At 50.1% G+C, this 17,315-nt stretch overlaps 1 protein-coding gene across 1 annotated transcript in view; it reads left to right on the top strand.

Moving 5' to 3' along the window:
* The window catches only part of lmx1al (LIM homeobox transcription factor 1, alpha-like), a 182,348-nt gene that overhangs the window by 128,384 nt on the left and 36,649 nt on the right, over positions 1–17,315 (top strand). Inside the window, exon 3 of the mRNA XM_038784597.1 lies at positions 16,714–16,946. Coding sequence (XP_038640525.1) covers positions 16,714–16,946 — 233 coding nt within the window. The remainder of the gene's footprint in view (positions 1–16,713; positions 16,947–17,315) is intronic.

Genomic DNA, 17,315 nt, shown 5'->3' with positions numbered 1-17,315 from the left:
CTTGTAATGGTTTGTTCCACCCGGGGAAAAAGTCTCTGACTGTCTACTCTATCTATTCCCCTGATTATCTTATAAACCTCTATCAAGTCGCCTCTCATCCTTCTCCGTTCTAATGAGAAAAGGCCTAGCACCCTCAACCTTTCCTTGTGAGACCTACTCTCCATTCCAGGCAACATCCTGGTAAATCTCCTTTGCACCTTTTCCAAAGCTTCCACATCCTTCCTAAAATGAGGCGACCAGAACTGCACACAGTACTCCAAATGTGGCCTGACCAAGGTTTTGTACAGCTGCATCATCACCTCACGGCTCTTAAATTCAATCCCTCTGCTAATGAACGCTAGCACGCCATAGGCCTTCTTCACAGCTCTATCCGCTTGAGTGGCAACTTTCAAAGATGAACATAGACCCCCAAGATCTCTCTGCTCCTCCACATTGCCAAGAACCCTACCGTTAACCCTGTATTCCGCATTCATATTTGTCCTTCCAAAATGGACAACCTCACACTTGTCAGGGTTAAACTACATCTGCCACTTCTCAGCCCAGCTCTGCATCCTGTCTATGTCTCTTTGCAGCTGACAACAGCCCTCCTCACTATCCACAACTCCACCAATCTTCGTATCGTCTGCAAATTTACTGACCCACCCTTCAACTCCCTCATCCAAGTCATTAATGAAAATCACAAACAGCAGAAGGCCCAGAACTGATCCCTGTGGTACGCCACTGGTAACTGGGCTCCAGGCTGAATATTTGCCATCCATCACCACTCTCTGACTTCTATTGGTTAGCCAGTTCGTTATCCAACTGACCAAATTTCTCACTATCCCATGCCTCCTTACCTTCTGCATAAGCCTACCATGGGGAACCTTATCAAATGCCAAGTTGTTTCCTCCCGACACTGGTATTCTCATAAATTGTCCGACGACAGCTGGGCCCACCATTTGTTGCCCATTCCTAATTGAACAGAATCGCTCGCTCGGCCATTTCAGAGGGCAGTTAAGAGTTAACCACATTGCTGCGTGTCAGGAGTCACATATAGGCCAGACCAATCGACATCCTGGGGGTTACCATTGATCAGAAACTGAACTGCACCAACCACATTAATACTGTGGCTACCAGGGCAGGTCAAAGGCTAGGAATCCTACAGCGAGTAATTCACCTCCTGACCCCCCAAAGCCTGTCCACCATCAACAAGGCACAAGTCAGGGGTGTGATGGGATACTCTCCACTTGCCTGGATGAGTGCAGCTCCAACAACACTCAAGAAGCTCGACACCATCCAGGACAAAGCAGTCTCGCTTGATTGCTCCCCCTTCCACAAACATTCAAACCCCCCACCACTGATGAACAGCGGCAGCCGTGTGCACCATCTTCAAGATGCACTGCAGGAACTCACCAAGGTTCCTTAGACAGCACCTTCCAAACCCACCTCCACTACCATCTAGAAGGACAAGAGAAGCAGATACCTGGGAATCCCACCACCTGGAGGTTCCCCTCCAAGTCACTCACCAACCTGACTTGGAAATATATCGCCGCTCCTTCACTGTCGCTGGGGCAACATCCTGGAACTCCCTCCCTAACAGCACTGTGGGTGTACCTACACCTAAAGGACTGCAGCGGTTCAAGAAGGCAGCTCACCACCACCTTCTGAAGGGCAACTAGGGATGGGCAATAAATGCTGGCCTAACCACTGCCTCCACACTCCTTAATGAAAAGCTTGACAAAATCCCTTTTTCAGCAATGTTTCCTGTACTATTTCCCATCGACAGGCTGCACTTCCCTGTTCCTACTAATCAACCCAACCCCCATCCCCTGTACTCCACCCAACCCTTGACATCAGCAGGCAGGGATATGATAGTCTTGGGCAGTTGGTGATAGCAGAGTATCAGGGTGATGAGAACAGTCGTCAGTACCTCCTGTGTCTGGAGCTTTGTTAACCCCCGCAGCGCTGGAGCGGATCATAGAATTTACAGCGCAGAAGTAGGCCATTCGGCCCATCAAGCCTGCACTGACTCTTGGAAAGAGCACCCTACCCAAGCCCACACCTCCACCCCAACTAACCTAAGGGCAATTTAGGCTGGCCAATCCACCTAACCTGCACATCTTCAGACTGTGGGAGGAAACCGGAGCACCCGGAGGAAACCCACGCAGAAACGGGGAGAACGTGCAGACTCCACACAGACAGTGACCCAGCGGGGAATCGAACCTGGGACCCTGGAGCTGTGAGGCCACAGCGCTGACCGCTGTGACAGTGCTGACTGGCATGTTCCTGTGAGGAAGAAGGATAAATACGGTAAATTTCAGGAACCTTGGATAACGAGAGATATTGTAGGTCTCATCAAAAAGAGAAAGGAGTCATTTGGCAGGGCTAGAAGGCTGGGAACAGGCGAAGCCTGTGTGGAATATAAGGAAAGTAGGAAGGAACTTAAGCAAGGAGTCAGGAGGGCTAGAAGGGGGTCACAAAAAGTCATTGGCAATTAGGGTTAAGGAAAATCCCAAAGCTTTTTACACGTACGTATAAAGCAAGAGGGTAGCCAGGATAAGGGTTGGCCCATTGAAGGATAGGCAAGGGAATCTATGTGTAGAGCCAGAGGAAATGGGCGAGGTACTAAATGAATACTTTGCATCAGTATTCACCAAAGAGAAAGAATTGGTGGATGTTGAGTCTGGAGGAGGGTGTGTAGATAGCCTGGGTCACATTGAGATCCAAAAAGACGAGGTGTTGGGCGTCTTGAAAAATATTAAGGTAGATAAGTCCCCAGGGCCTGATGGGATCTACCCAGAATACTGAAGGAGGCTAGAGAGGAAATTGCTGAGGCCTTGACAAAAATATTTGGATCCTCACTGTCTGCAGGTGATGTCCCGGAGGACTGGAGAATAGCCAATGTTGTTCCTTTGTTTAAGAAGGGTAGCAAGGATAATCCAGGGAACTACAGGCCGGTGAACCTTACGTCAGTGGTAGGGAAATTACTGGAGAGAATTCTTCGAGACAGGCTCTACTCCCATTTGGAAGCAAATGGACGTATTAGCGAGAGGCAGTACGGTTTTGTGAAGGGGAGGTCGTGTCTCACTAACGTGATAGAGTTTTTCGAAGAGGTCACGAAGATGATTGATGCAGGAAGGGCAGTGGATGTTGTCTACATGGACTTCAGTAAGGCCTTTGACAAGGTCCCTCATGGTAGACTGGTACAAAAAGTGAAGTCAGACGGGATCAGAGGTGAGCTGGCAAGGCGGATACAGAACTGGCTACATCATAGAACGCAGAGAGTAGCAATGGAAGGTTGCTTTTCTGATTGGAGGGCTGTGACTAGTGGTGTTCCGCAGGGATCAGTGCTGGGAGCTTTGCTGTTCGTAGTATATATAAATGATTTGGAGGAAAATGTAACTGGTCTGATTAGTAAAGTTGCGGACGACCCAAAGGTTGGTGGGACGAAAGAGAAAATGCTGGAAAATCTCAGCAGGTCTGGCAGCATCTGTAGGGACAGAAAAGTGCTAACGCTTCGAGTCCAATGACCCTCTCTCACAAAGGTTGGTGGAATTGCAGATAGCGATGAGGACTGTCAGGGGCGGGGGGGGGGGGGGTTATATGGATTCCACTGAGGCAAACGGTTAACCTTTCATGGTTTGCATTTTGACATTCTGGCATATTGCTCAGTGTATCTAAGGTTCAAACTCTGGGTCCAGTGTTACTTGGGTCAATTTAATTTTCAGAGGCTGGTCTTTTATTAGTCTTGGTCCTGTTCTGACACAATGGTAATGGTGAATGGGAATTCCACTGGCTCCATATAAATATCAGTAGTTCCAAAAAAATAGCATCGAAATACAAGCAAGGCAGAAACATATTGTACAATAGATCTTCCCACTGCATCAGCTGCATGGTGCAGAGCGGTTGGGAGCTGGGATTGTTTTCCTTATAACCGAGCAGGTTCATCATAGAATTTACAGTGCAGAAGGAGGCCATTCGGCCCATCGAGTCTGCACCGGCTCCTGGAAAGAGCACCCTACCCAAGGTTAACACCTCCACCCTATCCCCATAACCCAGAAACCCCACCCAACACCAAGGGCAATTTTGGATACTAAGGGCAATTTATCATGGCCAATCCACCTAACCTGCACATATTTGGACTGTGGCAGGAAACCGGAGCATCCGGAGGAAACCCACGCGCACACGGGGAGGACGTGCAGACTCCGCACAGACAGTGACCCAGCCGGGAATCGAACCTGGGACCCTGGAGCTGTGAAGCGATTGTGCTATCCACAATGCTACCGTGCTGCCCGTAATGGTTATGGGCAGGCATGGTAAAAATGGTCACAATTATCAATGGTTTTGTTTGATTAGTTAGGAAGAAACTTTATTCACTGGCAGGAGGATCAGAAAACAGAGGACACTGATTAATTAGATTTTACTTCTCCCCTCTGATTATAAACCTATCAAATTGTAACAGGACTAGACAGGGCGGATGCAGAAAGGATGGTGCCGATGGCGGGCAAAGCTAGAACCAGGGGTCACAGTCTAAGGATATGAGGTAAACCATTTAGGACTAAGATGAGGAGCCATGGGCGCGATTCTCCGCTCCCCACGCCGGGTGGGAGAATCCCGGGAGGGCCGGGCGAATCACGCCACGCCGCCTTGGCACGCCCCGCGATTCTCCCCCCCCCCCCCCCCCCAAAATGGCGTGTCCCGTTTTGCGTGACGCCGCTCGGAGAATCGGCGCATGCCGTTTTTTACGCCGACCGGCGATTCTCCGGCCCGGATGGGCCGAGCGGCCTGACGAACCCGACCGGTTCACGCCGGCGGCAACCACACCTGGCGTGAACAGCACGCGACAGGTAAGTGTGGGGCCTGTGGAGGGCGGAGGGAGGATCGAGCACCACGGGCGTGCTCATGAGGTGACTGGCCCGCGATCGGTGCCCACCGATCGTCGGGCCGGCGTCTCTAGGAGACGCACTCTTTTCCCTCCGCCGCCCGCAAGATCAAGCCGCCATGTCTGGCAGGGCAGCGGAGGGGAAGACGACAACCCCGCAAGTATTCTATGTTTTCAAGAAGGAGTTTGATAAAGTTGTTGGGGATCAAAGCTCTAAAGGGACCAAATGATACGGGGGGGAAGTGGAAACAGATTACTGATGTGGATGACCAACCATGATCACAATGAATAGCGGAGCATGCTCGAGGGGCAGAATGGTGGCCTCCAGCTCGATTTTCTATGTCACTGTATTACGTCAAATCTGTTGATTCTCATGTTGAATGAGACCCTGTCTTTATTTACCTGTCCCTGTCTATACTACGTTGTTCTGTTTGTGCCACACTCAATTAATACTACACTAGACCATGCATATGATTATATTACATTAAGTTCCGCCTCTTTTATAATCCACAGGAATGTATCTCTTTACATCACACCAGGGCCAGTCTCTGTTAATATTACACCGGACCATGTTCCTGTTGTCTGTCTCGATATTATAAATTATTGTATATATATATATATGCTTGTTTGTGACTAGTGGTGTTCGGCAGGGATCAGTGCTGGGATCTTTGCTGTTCGTATATAAATGATTTGGAGGAAATGTAACTGGTCTGATTAGTAAGTTTGCGGACAACACAAAGGTTGGTGGAATTGCGGATAATGATGAGGACCGTCAAGGATACAGCAGGATTTAGATTGTTAGGAGACTTGGGCGGAGAGATGGCAGATGGAGTTTAACCCGGACAAATGTGAGGTAATGCATTTTGGAAGGTCTAATGCAGGCAGGGAATATACAGTGAATGGTAGAACCCTCAAGAGTATTGAAAGTCAGAGAGATCTCGGTGCACAGGTCCACAGGTCACTGAAAGGGGCAACACAGGTAGGAAGGTAGTCAAGGAGGCATACGGCATGCTTGCCTTCATTGGCCGGGGCATTGAGTATAAGAATTGGCAAGTCATGTTGCAGCTGTATGGAACCTTAGTTAGGCCACACTTGGAGTATCGTGTTCAATTCTGGTCGCCACACTACCAGAAGGATGTGGAGGCTTTGGAGAGGGTGCACAAGAGATTTACCAGGAGGTTGCCTGGTATGGAGGGCATTAGCTATGAGGAGTGGTTGAATAAACTCGGTTTGTTCTCACTTGAACGACGGAGGTTGAGGGGCGACCTGATAGAGGTCTACAAAATTAGGAGAGACATGGACAGAGTGGATAGTCAGAGGCTTTTCCCCAGGGTAGAGGGGTCAATTACTAGGGGGCATAGGTTTAAGGTGCAAGGGGCAAGGTTTAGAGTAGATGTACGAGGCAAGTTTTTTACACAGAGGTAATGCATTTTGGAAGGTCTAATGCAGTGGGTGCCTGGAACTCGCTGCCGGAGGAGGTGGTGGAAGCAGGGACGATAGTGACATTCAAGGGGCATCTTGACAAATACATGAATAGGATGGGAATAGAGGGATACGGACCCAGGAAGTGTAGAAGATTTTAGTTTAGTCGGGCAGCATGGTCGGCACGGGCTTGGAGGGCCGAAGGGCCTGTTCCTGTGCTGTACTTTTCTTTGTTCTTTGACATAGTGCTGCCCCAATTCACTGGAGTTTAAACGAATGAGAGATGATCTTATTGAAATGTATAAGATTCTGAGGGGACTCCACGGGATAGAGGCTGAGAGTGCGGTTTCCCCATCAGGAAATCTAGAACTAGCGAACACAGCGTAAAAAGTAACGGTTCTTCCATTCACAACAGAGAAATGTCTTCCCTTGGAGTGTGGTTTATTTTTGGATTTCTCAGAGAGAGGGTCATTGAATACATTCAAGGCTGAGTTAGACTAAGTTTTGATTAATAAGGGGAGTCAGGGTTATGATGGAGGGAGGTGGGGGGGGGGGGGGGGGGGGGGGTCAGGCAGAGACATGAAGCTAAGGCCACAATCAGATTAGACATGATGTTATTGAGTGGTGGAGCGGGCTTGATGGGCCGAATGGACTACACCTGCTCCTGTTTCTCATGCTCTCATCATCTTGTGAAAAGGTCAATCTGTAGGGGAAGCGAAGTGATTTGTGTGTCTGGGGAGCGATGGTCCGGTGTATGTGCGGAGAGCTGATCCAGTGTGTGTGCGGAGAGCTGATCCAGTATGTGTGTGGAGAAGTGATCTAGTGTGTGTGGGCGGTGATCCAGTGTGTGTGCGGAGAGCTGATCCAGTGTGTGTGTGGAGAGGTGATCCAGTGTGTGTGCGGAGAGCTGATCCAGTGTGTGTGTGGTGAAGTGATCTAGTGTGTGTGGGGTGGTGATCCAGTGTGTGTGCGGAGAGCTGATCCAGTGTGTGTGTGGAGAGGTGATCCAGTGTGTGTGTGGAGAGCTGATCCAGTGTGTGTGGGGTGGTGATCCAGTGTATGTGCGGAGAGCTGATCCAGTGTGTGCGGAGAGGTGATCCAGTGTGTGTGTGGAGAGGTGATCCAGTGTGTGTGTGGAGAGGTGATCCAGTGTATGTGCGGAGAGCTGATCCAGTGTGTGTGGAGAGGTGATCCAGTGTGTGTGTGGAGAGGTGATCCAGTATGTTTGTGGAGCGTGATGCAGTCTTTTGTGGAGAGGTGATCCAGTGTGTTTGTGGATAAGTGATCCAGTGTGTTTGTAGAGAGATGATCCAGTGTGTGTGTGGATAGCGATCCAGTGTATGTGTGGAGAGTGATCAAGTGTGGGTGTGGGGTGGTGATCCAGTGTGTTTGTAGAGAGGTGATCCAGTATGTGCGTGGAGAGTGATCCAGTGTGTTTCTGGTGATGTGATCCAGTGTAAGTGGAGAGGTGATAAAGTGTGTGTGCGGAGAGGTGATCCAGTGTGTGTGGGGTGGTGATCCAGTGTGTGTGTGTGTGTGTGTGTGGAGTGGTGATCCAGTGTGTGTGGAGAGGTGATCCAGTATGTGTGTGGAACGGTGATCCAGTGTGTCTGGGGAGAGGTGATCCTGTGTGTGTGTGGATAGGTGATCCAGTGTGTGTGTGGAGTGGTGATCCAGTGTGTTTCTGGTGATGTGATCCAGTGTGTGGAGTGAGGTGATCCAGTGTGTGTGTGGAGTGGTGATACATTGTGTTTGTGGAGAGGTGATCCAGTGTGTGTGTGGATAGGTGATCCAATGTGTGTGTGGATAGATGATCCAGTGTGTGTGGATAGGTGATCCAGTGTGTGTGTGAAGAGGTGATCCAGTGTGTGTGTGGAGTGGTGATCCAGTTTGTGTGTGGAGAGTGATCCAGTGTGTTTCTGGTTATGTGATCCAGTGTGTGGAGCGAGGTGATCCAGTGTGTGTGTGGAGTGGTGATCCATTGTGTTTGTGGAGAGATGATCCAGTGTGTAGAGCAAATGATTTGATGTGTGAGGTGAGTGTGTGTGTAGGGAGGGATGATTAAGTGTGTGAGGTGACAGCGTGTCTCGGAGAGTTGATAAGACTTAAGAATTTATCTTAGAATTTCATGAAACACAGGAATAATGAACCAACTTAACGAGGCCACAAGAAGGTGAGAAATGGAAAAGCCCAATTTGATCTGGGAATTTTGGGAGTGATCTCCATCTACTGGTCAAATGGAGAACACCATCTTTAAAATTAGCCTGCGCTAGGTTGAAAAATCTAACTGGATCTTTCCAAAGCGGCCTGCATTCCCAACCAAAAGAAAAATCGGGAATTGTGGCTTAACAAGGAGAGGGAGGGATGACGACTATGCTGGATAAGTATGGCCTTTCCAGGAACAGTGGGAGCTGAGGGTCAGTATGAGGACAGCATCGACAGGATCCATTCTGTCCTCGGAGGAGCACCACTCTGCAAATGTGAACATTGAACTGATGGCTCAGTAATGAATACGTATTACACTGTTTATCTATCCTTTATCCATCTATCTCTCTACCTCCACCCCCCACCCGTCTGTCCATCCATCTCTCTATCACTCCATCTGTCGCTCCATCTCTCAGCCATTTCTCTCCATCGCTCCACCTCTCCATCAGTCCATTTATCTCTCCATCTCTCCCTCAGTCTGTATATTTCTCCATCTGTCTATCTCTCTATCCCCCATCTATCTATCGATCTGCGTCTCACAGAATCAGTGTAGAAGGAGGCCATTCAGCCCATTGAGTCTGCTCCGGCGCTCGGGAAGAACACTTAGCCCTCGCCTCCACCCTATCCCCGTAACCCAGCAACCCCACTTAACGTTTTTGGACACAAAGGGCAATTTATGATGGCCAATCCACCTAACCTGCATCTCTTTGGCCTGCGGGAGGAAACCGGAGCACCAGGAGGAAACCCACGCACACACGGGGAGAAAGCGCAAACTCCACACAGTCACCCGAAGCCGGAATCGAACCTGGGACACTGGAGCTGTGAGGCAGCAGTGGTAACCACTGTACCACCGTGCCACCCCATTGAAGCCATTGATATAACTTTGAGGAGATTAGTTATAGGCTGCACGAGCGGTGAGTTGCTGATCTCAGTTGACATGAACATTACCGTGGCCTCGAGTCTGATGGTTCTGTGCTCGAACTGTATCCTTCAAACCTTCCCCTCCCCCTTCACTTACCATCAGGAACTACACCCTCACCTACATTCGCACGTATAAATTAGAAACAGGAGGTGGCCACTCGGCCCCTCGAGACTGCTCTGCCATTCAAATAATCATGACTGATCTGACTGCAACTTCAAACCACATTTCTGCCTAACGCCCCCTCCCCGATAACCTTTCACCCCCTTGTCCGTCAAGAATCTATCTTGCTTTGCCTTAAAAATATTCAAAGACTCTGCTTCCACTGCCCTTTCGAGGAAGAAGGTTCCAGACTCATGAGCCTCTGACAGAAAATATTTCTCCTCATCTCCGTCTTATATGGGCGACCCCTTATTTTTGAACTGTGACCTCTAGTTCTCAAGGAAACATCCTCTCCACATCCACCCCCACAGGTGGTGTGGCTACAGGAGTAGGCCATTGGAATACAGGCCACATGGGAGACAGGACGTATTCGCCTGGAGAGCACAGAGACAGACACAGAATCTGGACAGGAAGCAAAAAGTGCAGCCACTGATTGAGCAGCTCCTGAGTCTGTAACCTCCCCCAGCTCCTACAACCCTCCCTATCCCTGTAACCTCCTCCGTCCCCTATGACCCTCACTATCTCTGTAACCTCCTCCGTCCCCTATGACCCTCCTATCTCTGTAACCTCCTCCGTCCCCTACAACCCTTCCTATCTTTGCAACCTCCTCCAGTCTCTGCAACCCACTCTATCCCTGAAATCTTCTCCAGCCGGTACAATCCTCCCTGTCTCTGTAACCTCCTCCAGCCCTCAGAACCCTCGCTATCTGTATCAGAAACTCCAGTGCTACACTCCTCCCTATTTTAGTCACCTCCTCCTATCCTATCATCCCTGTGGTCTGCAACGTCCCTCACCCCTCCAACCCGAACCCCGTCCCTCGCCAATCTCTGTAACCCTCGGCAGCTCTGCAATCCTCCAAGAATGTTGCGTGCCTCAAGAGTCCAGCCTATTGTATCCAATACTTCCACCATTGGCACCATGCCATCAGCTGTGTGAGCGCCTCAATTCCCTCCCTAAACTCCTCTTCCTCTCCACAATTCTTCCCTCAAGTCGCAGTGGGATGTACAGATTTTGGGGGATCGTTTTGGGCATAAGGGAGAGAGGTCGGGGAAGAAGCCCCAAGAGATCGATTGGTTAGTGTTGGGTGAGGGATTTCCTGTGCCATGCTCCCCCCTCCCCCCCCACCCCAACCCCAGACACACGCAACCCGGGCGTGAAGCAAATGCCCAACTAAATTATTGAGGTGAAAATCTGTTATATAATTTTTTTCAAAATTCTTCCATAGATGTGGATAACCTTGACAAGGTTGGAATTTGTTGCCCATCCCTAATTGCCCTTGAACTGAGGGGCTCGCTCGGCCCTGTCGGGGGGCAGTTAAGAGTTAACCACATTGCTGTGGGTCTGGAGTCACATGTAGGCCAGACCGGGTAAGGACGGCAGATTTCCTTCCCTGAAGGACATTAGTGAACCAGACGGGTTTTAACAACAATCGACAATGGTTCATCGGCATAGAACATAGAACATTACAGCACAGTACGGGCCCTTCGGCCCTCGATGTTGCGCCGACCTGTTAAACCAACTGAAGCCTATCTGACCTACACTATTCCATTTTCATCCATATGTCTATCCAGTGACCACTTAAATGCCCTTAAAGTTGGCGAGTCTACTACTGTTGCAGGCAGGGCGTTCCACACCCCTACTACTCTCTGAGTAAAGAAACTGCCTCTGACATCTGTCCTATATCTACCACCCCTCAATTTAAAGCTATGTCCCCTCGTGTTGGTCATCACCATCCGAGGAAAGAGACTCTCACTGTCCACCCTATCTAACCCTCTGACTATCTTATATGTCTCTATTAAGTCACCTCTCGGCCTTCTCCTCTCTAATGAAAACAACCTCAAGTCCCTGAGCCTTTCCTCGTAAGACCTTCCCTCCATACCAGGCAACATCCTAGTAAATCTCCTCTGAACCCTTTCCAAAGCTTCCCCATCCTTCCTATAATGTGGTGACCAGAACTGCACGCAGTACTCCAGGAGCGGCCGCGCCAGAGTTATGTACAGCTGCAGCATGACCTTGTGGTTCCGAAACTCAATCCCCCTACTGATAAAGGCTAGCACACCATATGTCATCATTAGTGAGACCAGCTTTCAATTCCAGTTCTCTATTAATTGAAATCAACCTTTATGATTCTTGTCGACAGGAATGAAAACAAAACACTGCGGATCTGAAATAAATAGAGAAAGTTCCGGAAACACTCAGCAGGTCTGGCAGCATCTATGGAGAGAGAAACAGCGTTAACTTTTTGAGTCAAATACAGAGTCATATCTCGCCCCACAGACGCTGTCAGACCTGCTCAGATTTTCCCGCACTTTCTCTGTGACGGGGCCCAGTTTAGCTCAGTGGGCTGGACGGCCGGTTTCTGATGCGGAATGAGGCCAGCACTGCGGGTTCAATTCCCGTAGCGGCTGAGGTTCTTCATAATCTCTACCTTCTCAGCACTACCCCTCGCCTGAGGGGCCGTGACCCTCAGGTTAAATCACCACCACCATGGAATGCACTGCCTGTGGAAATAGTTGAGTCGGAAACGTTAGGGACCTTCAAGCGGCTATTGGATAGGTACATGGATTAGGGTAGAATAATGGAGTGTAGATTAACTTCTTCTTAAGGGCAGCACGGTAGCATTGTGGATAGCACAATTGCTTCACAGCTCCAGGGTCCCAGGTTCGATTCCGGCTTGGGTCACTGTCTGTGCGGAGTCTGCACGTCCTCCCCGTGTGTGCGTGGGTTTCCTCCGGGTACTCCGGTTTCCTCCCGCAGTCCAAAGATGTGCAGGTTGGGTGGATTGGCCATGAAAAATTGCTCTTAGTGTCCAAAATTCTATGATTAACCTAGGACAAAAGTTCGGCGCAACATCGTGGGCCGAAGGGCCTGTTCTGTGCTGTATTTCTCTATCTATCTCAGTCAGCCCCCCCCCCCCCCCCTTCAAAAAGGGGAAAGCAGCCTGTGGTCGGTCATCTGAGACTGTGGCAACTTCAGATTTTTACAAGTGTTGAACTGTAGCTGAGAGTAAATCCTGCAACTGTGTTCACTCCTAAACACCCATGTAACAATCCCTGCTCGGGCATCTTTTCTAGTTAATTATAATGGTTCTACCACACTGAAACCCGCACATTTTCCCAGAATTCCTACTGGTGGTGACGACGCTGCCAGGATTAAAGTCATTTCCCTGACTCCTCACTCGGCCCCCAGAGGGCAGGAGCATCACTCCCCCCCCCCCCCCTCGATCCCCTCATCTCCCGCCCCAAACCCTCCAAAGTCAATAGGTCCACCCACACATCCTTCATAGCTTCTTCTCAAATTGATTTACGGGATGGGGGTTTCCACTGGTTAGGCCCCAGCATTTATTGCCCATCCCTAGTTGCCCTTGAGAAGATGGTGGTGAGCCGCCTTCTTAAACCGCTGCAGTCCCCAAGGTGTAGGTACACCCACAGTGCTGTTAGGAAGGGATTTTGACCCAGCGACAGTGAAGGAACGGCCGATATATTTCCAAGTCAGGATGCTGAGTGACTTGGAGGGGAAGCTCCAGGTGGTGGGGTTCCCAGGTATCTGCTGCTCTTGTCCTTCTAGATGGTAGTGGTCATGGGTTTGGAAGGTGCTGTCAAAGGAGCTTTGCTGAGTTACCGCAGTGCATCTTGTAGATGGTACACACGGCTGCCACTGTTCATCGGTGGTGGAGGGTTTGATTGTTTGTGGATGGGGTGCCAATCGAGCGGGGCTGCTTTGTCCTGGATGGTGTTGAGCTTCTTGAGTGTTGTTGGAGCTGCACTCATCCAGGCAAGTGGAGAGTATTCCATCACACTCCTGACTTGTGCCTTGTAGATGGTGGACAGGCTTTGGGGGATCAGGAGGTGAGTTACTCGCCGCAGGATTCCCAGCCTTTGACCTGCCCTGTATTAATGTGGCTGGGTTCAGTTCAGTTTTTGATCAACGGTAACCCCCAGGATGTTGATGCTGGGGGATTCAGTGATGGTAATGCCATTGAATGTCAAGGGGAGATCCTCTCTTGTAGGAGATGGTCATAGCCTGGCACTTGTGTGGCATGAATGTAACTTGTCACTTGTCATCCCAAGCCTGGCTATTGTCCAGGTCTTGCTGCATTTGGACATGGACTGCTTTATGATCTGAGGAGTCACGAATGGTGCTGAACATTGTGCAGTCATCCACAAACATCCCCACTTCTGACCTTATGATGGAAAGAAAGTCATTGATGAAGCAGCTGAAGATGGTTGGGGCTCGGACACTACCCAGGAGGAACTCCTGCAGCTGAGATGATTGGCCTCCAACCACCAGAACCATTTTCCTTTGTGCCAGCTGTGTTGTTGAAATGTTTTTGAGATGGCAAACTGCAGCCTGGTCAAGCTGGCAGTAATCGGGCAAACGTTCCTCCCCCCGGCGGAAGTTCTCGGGCGTAGACTCAACTGATTCACGTATTGAGGGAAGGCAAACTTGGGTGATGGAGAGCATTCAATGTAGCGAGCTGAGCCAATTGCACTCAGAGGGGGAGCTGACCCTTCTGAACAAACGTTACCTGCGGCGCTCCCTTCCCGATGGCCACGTCCTCGCTTATTTTGCCGGCTCCCCCGCCCGGTTACGATCAGAACTTAAAGCGTATCCGGAGTCCACAGGAAAGATGTGCGATCGGGTGATGGAGGAAGCTTTGCATTGGTCAATCCCGCCGTCAGCTGACAATGCTGCAGCCATGGGCGGACTCGGAAAGAGCCTCCTGGGAAAACCGGGAGACTCCCTATCGCAGCCTCCTGCACGTCAGTGTTGTCTCATTGCCTGGGATTCGTGCTGAGATGGTCCCATTTGGCTGTAGTTCCTGGGATGTCAAGAACCCGCAAATGGGACGTGGGAGTGTGCCTGGTTCAAAGACGGGCACTCGGGAATATAAACCGAAGGTTAGGGCTACAGAGGATAGATCAAGGCAATGAGACTGATTGGATTGTTCTGCAGAGAGCTGGCATGGACAGAGGGGGCAGACGATGGTATGGAACTGACACTGGGGTTAGTAATCCATGTCCCGAGGTAACGCTCTGGGATCACGGGTTCAAATCCCTCCACGTCATCTGGTGGAATTTAAATTCAATGGATGACCTGCAACTGAAAACTAGCCTCAGTAATGGTGAGCCACCTATAGGGAAGGGAAATCTGCCGTCCTTACCCGGTCCGGCCTACACGTGACTCCTGACCCAGAGCAAAGTGGTCCACTCTTTGCTGCCCTCTGAAATGTGGCAAACCACTCAGTTAAGGGGCAATTAGGGATGGGCGACAAGTGAAAGAATACATTTCAGAATCATGGGTACAGAAGGAGGCCATTCGGCCCATCTTGTCTCCAAAAGAGAATCACCACTTAGCGCCCCCTCTATTCAAATAAACATAAAACGTGATGGGCAGAACGGCCTCCTTCGGTGCCGTTCCTTTGACCCGAGAAGGCCAGGCCGACCGAGGATAGCAGAGGCGTAGATTTTTCCGGAAGCAATAATTGGTTGACAAGAATCTCGAATTCTATAAGCCATGGCGACAGAGTGAAAGAAACCGAGGTGGAAAAGAGTGAATTTGAGTAGAAGACAGAGTCATTTTGTCTTGATTTCAGTGACGACGGAGGGAGGGGTCGCTGTTTCGAGCCAAGTTTGGATTCAGACCACTTTCACATCTCAACCTTTCTCCCTCGGAATTGAAAAACCTCCCCAGCCACAGGAGGAGAAGCGGGTGAGGAATGGGAGGAGCCGCGTGGGTTTGCTGGAGATGGAGTAAGTGGCTTGGATTTCAAATCCAGAGTTTGCGGAGATTGATCAAGTCTTGACCTTGCTTCAACCACAGCACATTCCGATGCGGTTTAAGGCTTCAGTTTGGGGAACTGGGAGGTTATGATCATTGTGGTCAGTTAAAGCAAGGTGTGAAGAAGCTGGTGAAGATGGGCAGAATGGCCTGTTACAGCATGATATTGTAAATAACTCAGGAGCGTGCACCTTTAATGAACCAAAGTAAATTTGCCTGTTGTTAAAGTGAATGACAATGTTTAATATGTCTGAGCTGTATTTCCATTGTTAAAACACAATATTAATGGTTAACTATTGCTACCTTCTGATGTCTAATAGTTTATGCGGTCCTTCCAGTGACGATTCCTACTTCTGCCTCCATCGCTCTCTTCCTCTCTCTATCTCCCCATTTCTCTCTCCCTCCATCTCTTTCTTTCTCTCTTCATCTCTCCATCTCTATCTCTCTCTCTCCATCTTTCTTCATCTCTCTCTCCATCATTCTCTCCCTCGCTCTCTCTCCATCTCTCTTCATCTCTCTCTCCATCATTCTCTCCCTCGCTCTCTCTCTCCATCTCTTTCCAACTCTCCTCTTTCCATCTCTCTCTACCTCTCTCTCTCTCTCCACCTCCCTTCATCACTCTTTCACCATCTCTGTCTCTCTCTCTTTCTCCATCTCTCTCCCCATCTCTCCATTTCGCTCCATCTCTCTCCCTCCATCTCTTTCTATCTCTCCATCACACTCTTTCTCCATCTCTCTCTATCTCTCCATCACACTCTCTCCCTTTCTCTCTCCCTCTCTATCTCCCTCTCTCTATCTCTCTCTCTCTTCATCCCTATCTCTGGCTCTCTCCATCTCTCTCCATTTCTCTCTCTCCATCTCTCTCTGTCTCAATCTCTCTCTTTCCACCTCATTCTCTTTCCATCTCTCTCTCTTTCCAGCTCTCTCTCCTCATCTCTCCCTCTCCAGCTCTCCTCTCCATCTCTCTCTCTCTCTCTCCATCTCCCTCTCAATTTCTCTTCTATCTCTCTGCATCTGTCTCTCTCCATCTCTCTGTATCCATCTCTTTGTACCTCTCTATCATGCTCTCTCTCCATCATGCTCTCTATCTCTCTCTCTTTTCTCAATCTCTCTCTCTCTCCATTGCTCCCTCTTCCTCCATTTCTCCATTTCCATTTCTCTTTCTCTCTCTCCAACTCTCTGCCTCTCCATCACGCACTCTCGCCACGTCACCCTCTCTCTATCTTTCTCTTTTTTCAATCTCTCTCTCTCTCCATTCTCTCTCTCTCTCTCCCTCCCTCCATTTTCCCATCTCTCCCTTCCCTCTCCCCCTCCCTCCCGGGGCTGCTGTCTCTGACCCACGTTCCCTGCCTTTGTTTTCCAGGCTGTTTGTCACAAAGTGCGATGGCTGTACCGAGGCGATCGGCCCCTCCCAGTTCATCATGCGTGTGCTGGGCAGCGTGTACCACGTTGAGTGCTTCAACTGCTGCGAGTGCGAGCGTCACCTGCGGCAGGGCGACGAGTTTGTGCTGAAGGAGGGGCAGCTCCTCTGCCGCAGTGACTACGAGAAGGAGAGGGAGATGTTGAGTGGGATCAGTCCCACCCCGACCGAGTCAGGTATCCGGAGCAAGGTCGATGCACGGGTCACTCTTATATTCAGCACCTGGCCAATGGCGATAGCGTCCAACAGCTCCCTCCCACCTGGAATGCTGGCCGTTCTCCACAGGGTCCTGGCCAACATTCACCCCTTCAACCCACATCACCAACATGAATGACGTGGCCATGATCAGGTTGTGGGATCTTGCTGTGTGGAAATTGGCTGCTGCGTCTCCCACATTAACCACAGCGCCTGAGGTCCCTGTGAAGATACTCTGACGGTAGGATTTTCCACACAGCCCCCCCCCCACGCCACCCCTCCCCCACCGCGTTTTCCAGTGGCAGAGGCGATTCGCCATTGGCCGCTGGTGGTATCTTCCGGGTTTCACT

The sequence above is a fragment of the Scyliorhinus canicula genome, chromosome 25 (assembly GCF_902713615.1).
Source record: "Scyliorhinus canicula chromosome 25, sScyCan1.1, whole genome shotgun sequence".
Lineage (NCBI taxonomy): Eukaryota > Metazoa > Chordata > Chondrichthyes > Carcharhiniformes > Scyliorhinidae > Scyliorhinus > Scyliorhinus canicula.
This window is presented reverse-complemented; position numbering and strand designations above follow the sequence as displayed.